Source organism: Alexandromys fortis, unplaced genomic scaffold, assembly GCF_014885135.2.
Source record: "Alexandromys fortis isolate MF-2015 unplaced genomic scaffold, M_Fortis_MF-2015_v1.1 scaffold_32, whole genome shotgun sequence".
NCBI lineage: Eukaryota > Metazoa > Chordata > Mammalia > Rodentia > Cricetidae > Alexandromys > Alexandromys fortis.
In genome coordinates, this window is record NW_026067938.1 from 1,365,444 (window position 1) to 1,375,297 (window position 9,854).

Consider the following 9,854-nt stretch of genomic DNA (forward strand, 5'->3'; position numbering starts at 1 on the left):
TCAGCTTTCCTATTCCAGACTTGATGTGAGCCATCATTCTAAGATATTAATATCACCTCCTGGCCACTCTGAAGAGAGAAGCAACAAAATAGTTGTGGGTGAAATATTTAACGATAATACGATTTAATGATATTTACTACTGATGAAATATTTAATGATAATAATATCTAATGAGAATGCTGTCCATAGTAATGACTGTAGCTACTTTTGTGTTCCACGTAGCTGCTATATGAGCAGCCCCAAAGCTGTGCTTAGATTGGTTAAGGTCTCTGCCAATAGATATTTTTAAACTAATATGTTTAATCATATCTTTTATAAAGTTTAAATCAATTTCACCACAAACAAATAATCATATTCTCTGAGCATTTCAATTAGATATGCTGCTTGAAGCATCCTTATTGAAACACATATTGCAAAATTTAGTCTTGGAGGCCATGAGAAAAGGAAAATACTCTTGATTTCTAGGTAGCTAGGACAATTATTATTGTTGCTATTGTTTGAAATTTCTCACAATGTGAAAAGCAGACTATTTTACTATTTTAAAAGAATTTTTAAAAATTGGAATGTTATGATTCTGGACTTGTTTTGTTTTGGTGCTGGGGGTCAAACTCATTTTGCACATGCTAAGTCCACCTTCTACAACCTGGGTGAATGCCCATCCTTTCCATTCATTGACATGAACACTTTTATTCTGAGCAGGTCACTATATATTTGTTGCTTATAATATATAAGATGCAGAAAATTAAAAATTATAAACTCTATTCTCTTTCCAAAGAAGAAATTGCATGTATAGCTAAAGGACAAGATCTCCTCTTGGTCTTTGTTTGCTGTGTACAGGGATGATCTCCAAACACCCTGGGTTTTAATTGTAAAGAGATGAAAGCCCCCTTGCTAAGCCTCATAAAATGCATATTGTTGCTCTTCCCAGCTGCCTGTTTCTTACTAAAATGTTATTGTGACTAAAATAATAACCCTGATCCAAGAAAGGCCCAGAAAATTGTTTTAAAGTGGACAATAGCTGCTCACAAGATGGCCTCCTCAGTGCACTTAGTGTTTGTGCAGATGAGAAAATAGTCAGATATGATTGTAACCCAGCTTGCTTTGTGAGATGTGGCCGGTCCGGGTAGACTTGAGAATATCTCAGAGGAAATAGAAGTGTGTGAATATGGTGTAATATATGGTAAGGGAAAAACTGAGCATCAGAAATGAAAGCTTGAAAAAGTCCTATATACCATGTATGAATTCACTTTTTTCCTTTTTTTTCAGAAATTTTGTGCCTTTGACACATTGTGAATTTAGAAGTTAATTACAATTAGAATTGCCCCCCAAACAAAAAATCAACAACGTGATAACCTAAAGTTGCTTTCTATAGTTGTAAAACTAAGTGCATGGGGCAAGGTGGTATGAGTTACCCTGTTCGTACTGCTTGCTAGGCGACCATTATTGTGTGACCTGTCATTACAGTGGACTCCAAACCAATACGGTGGATGCTCCTCGCTCTGTAAATTCTGGCACTCCTCGGTGCAAGAAGCACAACCGCTTTTGTGTTCTCCGCGTGGTGCGGAAGGATGGAGAGAACAAGGGGAGGCAGTTTTATGCCTGCCCTCTGCCCAGAGAAGCACAGTGCGGGTATTTTGAAGTATGTATATTTCCCATGCTTGCTATGCATCAAGTGAATTTGAATTATTGTAATGTGGCAAGTATCAGTGCTTGCATCTTTACTCATCTATCTATCTATCTATCTATCTATCTATCTATCTATCTATCTATCTATCTATCATCTATCTATCTCTCAATCATTTATTTATTTATTTGTGGCAGGAAGCTCCCAAGTTCTGGGATTACAGTTACACACCATTTTAAATGGTCATACTAGTGTTCGGGGTAAAGCATGGTGCTATATTGTTCAGCAAATAATATTAATATTACTGATAGAATAGCTATTGGATTAATACAACATTTCATATTTTTAATCACAAGTGTATCAATGTTGTTCTTTGTTCATTATGATAGGTAGAAAAATACTGAGGTCAGATGTGGTGTTTCACCTCTGGATTCTAAGTACTGGAGAAGTTGAAACGAGAAGGTCTTTAGTTTGAGATATAATGAATTCCAGACCAGCCTGGACTGTGAAACCCTATAGCAAAAACGAAGGGAGGGAGAGAAGGAGGAAAGCAGGCAGAAAGGCATGAAGTTACTAAGAAAGAGTGAATACGAATTCTTTAAAACCCATGTCTTATGCATTAGGTGGAGTACATAAGAAAAGTCAGCATACGTGCTGATAATCGCCTTGGATTTACAATAACCTTAGTGAATTCTACTATAAGTGTAACCTGGTTGAGGGGTGTGGAGGAGACGGGAACAACAGCCTATGGTAATCCAGCCCCAGGCGATTCTTTGTATCTGGTATAGGGGACAGAAATGTGTGTCCCGTCCATCAGTCTTCTGTTTTCCTCAGAGTACACCATTCTCACCATGCTGAATGTTAGTCTGATGTTCAAAGACAGTCGTTTCTTTATCATTAGTTAAACTCCTTATGACATCTGATAGAAAAAGGCAAATGTTGATCCCTTTCAGTGCTGAAGCAGAAACATTTCTGGTTTGTCTTACTGAGAAATAAAATGTCTCTCTGCCCAGTGTGCAAACTTTCTTGAGGACATTGCCAGGTGAAATTTGATGATTTTAGGTCCTATGCCTAAGATATGCTTCTATCATGATAGATTCACAGATTTCCTCAAGAACCATTTTAAATATAATGGAAAATGATATTAGTAATTTTATATTGCTAATACTATCACAGCCTCCTTCATTTCTCTCTTGAGACCAAATACTAGGAATAGGTTTGCTTAATTTAGTCTGGGCAAGTACCTGCTGGGCTCTTTCTTTTTCTAGGCGATGATAGAATGTAGTATTACAATTATAATCAATATTTGATAATACTTTAACTATAACAAACATAAAACTTGGATCCTGCTGATAGCTTCTTATCAAGATTCTGAGAGTTCTCAGTTACTTTGAATAACGGGAGAAACTTTTTATGTGTTTTTAGATAAATTGAAGTTTCCAATTAGGGCAAGTAATGTGTGATTCTAGCAAGTTTACTAATAAAATACTTCTTATAGCATATGGCTTTTCAATACACAACACCTAATAATTTACTCTGGTGAATTATTCACTTTGGTAGTCACAGCAGTGAAATCAGTATCACGTCAAATGAGGCTAGGGTTGTCTGTTCACACTGGAACTTCATGCATTCCTAATACCGTGTCTTTTCCTCCTTTAGTGGGCAGACTTAGCCTTCCCTCTCTGCAGACATGGCAAACGCTCCATTATGAGAACTGTGCTGAAGATTGGACCTAATAATGGGAAGAATTTTTTTGTATGTCCTTTGGAGAAAGGAAAGCAGTGTAATTTTTTCCAGTGGGCAGAAAGTGGACCAGGAATGGAAATTATTCCAGGATGCTAACATTTTCTCGTTTTTAAAGAATGTCTGGCATATGAACTTCTCAAACTCCCAATGTTCAGTCCCCTTTGTTTTGTAGAGAGCTGATAGAATACCTGTGGTACACATAGAAATTAAGATACTGTAGTCTTTGAGAAGTATTCTTTGTTTAAATGCATTCGTCACCTTCCCATTTATTTTGTCACAGTGAACATGCTATATGTCACCAGGTGGACAGTACATTCCCTTTAAAGTGTATATTTAATACATCTACTAATAATGACAATAAAGTATCTTTAGTATGGTTTTGGTCTCTCATAACTTCTTTGGTGAGCAGTAATTTATTTGTTTTTAGGAGGTTATGGAATATCTTGCATTATAAGGTAATCATTGTGTTATGAATATTAAGCTCCTATTAGATGGTAGAGATACACTGAAAATGTCAATGATTTTCAGTGTTTTCACAGAAAATTTTGGGGATCCAAACTAACGTGACAGGACAGAAGGCACGTGTATAAAGCCATGAGGGTTGATGTTTTCCTAATCTTGAGTCTAATGTAAAAAGGTAAGTGGACCTCTGACTCTTAATGTATTAGTCTAATGATGACTTGAAATGTTATCCAAAAACCTTAGCTTTTTTTTATTTGTAGTGTGTGTGTGTGTGTGTGTGTGTGTGTGTGTGATGCAGGTGATAAAACCCAGGTCCTTTCTCATGGATTCTAATATAGACCTCCACACCTATGTTATTATTTTAGTTTTAGGTTTGTTTTAGCGCTCATTTTTGCCTTTTCCTTCAAAGTTAGATTAACTACCTATGTTTCTCAAGGGGAAAAATAACAATCAATCTTAAGGTATTTTTGCATGTTTGTAGAAAAATCCTTTCAGAGCAGGGTCAATGTATTTTTTGAATTGGGCAGCAAACCCTTTCTCTTCTACCATTAAATTGTCCATGCAGAACTATAGAAGTTAATAACACATGAAATATTAGCCAACAACACATCACATTCATAGTCTTTTATGTGTTAACTCTATACTGAAAAGGCAAAGTTAGAAGCAACCTAAGATCAATGGTCATTACCCCAAGAGCTCAATGAGGCAACAAATCTGTGTGATAAACCAGGAACTGAACTGGACAACTGATAGTCTCCTCTGACTTGACATTAAGTAGAGAACATGAGCCAGGAATGAAGGAAAAAACAAACGATGTGCAGCAGAGAGAAAAAGGCCACAACTGAAAGACTTCCATAATGGCCCAGTCCTAAACCGTGCAGCTGAAAATAAGGAAGCACAATGAGAACAGAACCACAACTGGTTTATTACTATAAACTTAGATCCTTATCCAATAGGAAGTGTGTAGGATCTATATGAGGCGAATTTTACTGAGGAACACCAAAGACTCAGTTGGATGGACAAAGCTCACTCTTACTTAGCAAGGTTAAATATTTAAAATATACCATTATTATTCCTATCTACCTTTGAATTTAAACAAAATTTTCCAATAAGAAGAGAGCTTGTCCTTCCATTTTACCAATAACTTCCGAGTTCCTACCTCTCTAATAGCTAACTGGATCCTGAATAAATTCATGATACTCAATCGTGTAATGAAGGAGACATATTCTTTTAAAGGTATTCTTTGGAAGAAGAAACCGTCAGAAGTGATTTTCCATTTATTACAGCTTTTTCCCCCCTGAGAGCAGAACAAAATCATGGGATGGGGGTAGGAACCCCAATTCATTCCGTTGTGGCTACCAGAGTCACCGGAAAGTAAAGGCAGTTTCTGAAAGGAGATATTCAGAGAGAAAGAGCCCCAAGTTCTGTCATTAAATTCTATTTAAGTCATCGCATCATCACAATACCATCCTTCTATGTGGAAGATAAACTGTAGGGTTCATAATGATAAAGGAAATGACGCAAAAGCTAATAGATTGTTGAAATAAGAGCGGCGGGGCTGCGTCCCCAGCACCCCGGCCGCCTGCTAGCTCATGCCTGAAATAACAACACACAAACTGTATTCATTTAACTGCTTGACCCATTTCTATCTAGCCTCTTCTAGGCTAATTTTCACATATTAATTTAGCCCATTTCTAATCATCTGTGTAAGCACCCCAAGATGCGCTTACCGGGAAGATTCTAGCCTACGTCCATCCTGGGTCGGAGTTGCCTGGGAGAGCAGAGCCTGGCGTCTCTGCTCCAGAGAGCAGAGCTGTCGAGGAGCAGAGTCTGACCTCACTTCCTCTTCCTCCCAGAATTCTACTCTGTTTACTCCTCCCACCTATGCTTTAACCTATCAGGGCCAGCCAAGCAGTTTCTTTATTGCTCAATGACCTTCCTCCATCGATAGATGTTGAAGGTTAAAGGCTTAAGTAGGGATAGAAGCATGAAACGGGATGGGTTAGCCAAAACTAAGATTGTTAGCTTTTTAGAAACCCACCTCTTTATAAGCTAATTAAAACAAATTTTATAAGAAGTATGTACAGAGGTACTCTTCATAGATAAACAATGCTGCTCTCCAAAGACATGGGTTTTTAAGTGTAAATTTTAGTATAAGATATGGGATGCCTCTTTTTGACTTATTGCTCCAGGAGGTCCCAGAAGCTTTTGAAACAATACAGAATATTGTCATTGTTCTTGGTTGACCACCATGACTAGATGGGAAGGTGCTATCACTTAAGACACTTCAGTTGCTGGACTTTAAGAAATCAATTGGAACTGACCAGGATACTCCTTCCCTATTGACTAGCTTGTATGGTGATGGGAGGTCCTATGTAAATGGGGAAGAAATATCACCAGTGGTTTTTACCTAGTTCTGTGTCCTGCCAGATAAGATGTGCCCAGTATTGACATGAGGTTATGGGCATCACCGATAACTTTGTGACTAGATTTAAGCAATGTTCTACAGGAGATAACTCATGCCTGATCCTATAAATCTGGTCAAAAGCCCATGGCTGCAGAGGTCATAGGATTTGGTAGGAACCTACTATTTTTTTTATTGTTTTGCTAAATAGTCATGTTGTCAAACTGTCTTAAATATTTATGACCGTACCCATAGACAAGTGCTTCTTTTTGCCTTGGTAAGAGAAGCTTAATTTTATAATGGGCAATAATTAATGCAGAAGTTCATAACTGGTCAAAATATTGAGAAGTCATGATTAATAGGACTTCTGTGTCAACTCCCCATGCCATTAATGCTCAAGAACACATGGAAGAGAGGACAGAAAGAATTTAAGAGTGCAGCTATCCTCTCAACACCCATGATCTCAGAGCTGTGGTTATCTGTTCAAGACCTGCACAAAATCAGACAAGTCAAACTCCATCATAGATGAGGGACAGAGGATCTCATGAGTCTCCACTCCTAGCTGAAAAGATTTGGAAGCTGATGGTTGCTGGGGAGAGAATATTCTTTGGTGGTATGACCACTGATAGATTGACTATGCTGCAGTGTATGGACCCACCCTCATACACATATGTGTGACAATAATTGGACCTGGCGGGGTATTAAAAGAACCAAACAAGCATGAAGTTAGGAGGTTGACATGTTGATGAAGTCTGGGGATAGTTGGAGAGGGAGATTGGGAGTAAATATGATTAAAACAGATTGCTTACATCTATGAAATTCTCAAGGAATAAATTAAAACATATATAATTTTTAAAAATCTGAACCACTAGCCAAGACAGTTTGCAGTTAAATCTCACCAGATGACTCCCTGCTGAGATGAAAATTGTAGTGATGAGGCGAGCAGGCCTGCTTTCCATCCCGCCCAGCTCCCTTGCTAGCCTTACACCCGAAATAACAACACACAAATTGTATTCATTTAAACACTGCCTGGCCCATTATATCTAGCCTCTTATTGGCTAACTCATATTTTGATTAACCCATTTCTATTAATGTGTGTAGCACCACGAGGTGGTGGCTTCCCGGGAAGATTCTAACCTGCATCCTTCTCAGGGAGGAGAGCTATGGCGTCTGCCTCACTGCCTTCCCCGCCTACCTATGTTCTGACCTATCAGGCCAAGCAGTTTTCTTTATTAATTAACCAATGAAAGCAAAAGATAGATAGAAGACCTACCTACATCAGAAAATATCAACTCTATTGAGAGACAGCGAATCTGGAGCATCCACCATCATATTCACAATATTCATGGTGTGACTCACAGTACACTATCAAGTGGAAAGCCAGCATCAGCATCCACTTCAGAGAAAAACCAATCAGGACCCAGCTCCAATATGATCTGGATATTAGATGTTTCTAAAAGGGCCGTGAAACATATTATTGTAACTATGGTTGCCAATTTTAAGGAGGAAATATACAAGAAGGAAACTCGAATCTTGAAGTAATTTAGACAATGATTCCTGCAGAGCAGACTCAAGAGCTGAGCTGCAGGATTCCAGAGCCTGTGTGTGGTAATCTTTCAGTTTAACTTATGGAAGAAGCTGTATGGTCTTCTGGTATTAACCTCCTTGGGTTCGACTGTGGCTGCCTGATGTTTCAAGACAGTCTCATCACAAACACAAGGTATTTCAATGACAGATGAAGAAATTGAAAATAAAAACATAAAATATTGAATTCTTACTGAGTACAGTTGCTTTCTTGAGTACTTTCTAAAGATAACTTCATTTAATCCTCTTGCCCTTCCTTTAAAATAAGTATATCTTTTGTTGCTTTCGAAATTGCCATCAATTTTCCAAGTCTATGAAACAAAGTCTTGTGTAAATTAAGTCAAAAACTATGTTTCATTAAGTCATGGTTTAAATGAACTTTACAAAGTGTAAAAATCCCATTATCTAAGTAATGTATTCTTTTTCCCCTGTTAAACAAAAGTAACGGTGCCCAGAAAGGCATGATTATTTCAGCTAACAATCATAAAAGACAGGAAAATAAAAGGAAAGAAGCGTACAAATGATAATAATTGCAAGTAATAGGATGAGATACAATGTTTTTTTTTAAATTTATAAAAATGTGTTTTTCATAATTTAAATTTTTTGTTACTTTAATTTCTATTTTCTTTGCAAAAATATTGTTTTCATATACTTTTCTAAAGCCTTTTATTAAGTTATGACAACTTATATATGCTAAAGGTATTTAATAACACTAAGGCATGATTGAGGAACATTTTATTCAGGACTTTCAAAATCACCATAGAAGCAGGGCGTGGTGGTGCATGCCTCTGATTTCAGCACTTGGGAGGCAGAGGCACGTGGGTCTTTATTAGTTTGAAGCTAGCCTGATATATATAGCAGTGCCTGGTCAGCCAAGGCCACATGATGAGACACTTCCCACACACACCCACAAAATAAAGGTAAATAAAAAGAACTTAAAAATAAACAGTGTAGATACTATAACAGATTGGGCTCTGAATTCATCATGGCAACTGGGAATTTATAGCTTCAGAGAAGTGTAGGGAGCCTTGAATACAGAATTACTAAAAAGAAACACCCATAATAAAGGAGGCCAGCTCAATCAATCTAACAGGATTCTTAATGAAGACAAGCCAGGGTGATCAAACAACATCTGGGATTTGGTAGATGATGGGGAACCTGTCCAAATATGGAACATGAGGCAATTCTGACTAATCTGATGGAATATTTGCTAAAAACAAAATTTTATAAGGAAATGCATAGATGAACACAGCAGATTCAGATTCCTGGCTCATGTCTGGCCCAGTAAAATGTGTTTGTCATATCTTACCAATATTTGCAAGATTTGTATAGAAATGGTAATATATTTTACAAAGCAAGATCTTTTTTTCTTTGTATATATTGCAGCATCTCATATTTTAAGGGGGTATTGCAATAACTGACTATCCTATCTGTAGAGCTCTACAACTATAGTAAGGCTTAAACCCTTCACATTTCTTAACATTTATTTCCATAAGAGATTGTACATCTTGATATATTAAAAAAGGCCCTGCTGCAATGAAAATAAAAATAGTTTGATGTAAGCCACTTAGAAGCAACTATGGCCTCAGAACAATTTGGGTTATTTCATTTGATCTGATCTGTTGTAGAAGTAATTATAAGCTCTTGAAATTATGTAACAAAGCATGAACATAAATCAATGTATTTACCTTACCAATGTATTGGTAAGGCTGTTGGTAGATAGTTAACAGCAAATTGGGAAAATCTCTACTACAGATCTCAGGTGCCTTCTAATAACATTCTTAACTTTCAGGTTTGTGGAAGCCAGGGGTCAGCTGACATATCAATGTATCTCAGAGGCTTGGGAATGAAAGGGCTGTTAGATTAGAGGCAGAGGTTGGCTCTTAAAGGAACTAAAGACAGCCCAAGATAAAACAATCTGACTTCCCACAATCAAGAAGTTCTAATTAGTGTGTAGACTCTTCCATATAGGTGCATTTTCAGGAAATTTCAGGTCATACATAAGCCTTTACTCCTCATAGAAATATACTTAGT

At 37.3% G+C, this 9,854-nt stretch overlaps 1 protein-coding gene across 2 annotated transcripts in view; it reads left to right on the forward strand.

Moving 5' to 3' along the window:
- The window catches only part of Neil3 (nei like DNA glycosylase 3), a 44,439-nt gene extending 40,690 nt beyond the window's left edge, over window positions 1-3,749 (forward strand). Inside the window, exons 9-10 of one of the 2 annotated variants that reach the window (XM_050147303.1) lie at window positions 1,465-1,639; window positions 3,284-3,749. In XM_050147303.1, the coding sequence (XP_050003260.1) occupies window positions 1,465-1,639; window positions 3,284-3,466 (358 nt within the window). In that variant the 3' untranslated portion in view covers window positions 3,467-3,749. The remainder of the gene's footprint in view (window positions 1-1,464; window positions 1,640-3,283) is intronic. The other variant, XM_050147305.1, reaches the window with a different exon arrangement.
- Window positions 3,750-9,854: the final 6,105 nt, after the last annotated feature.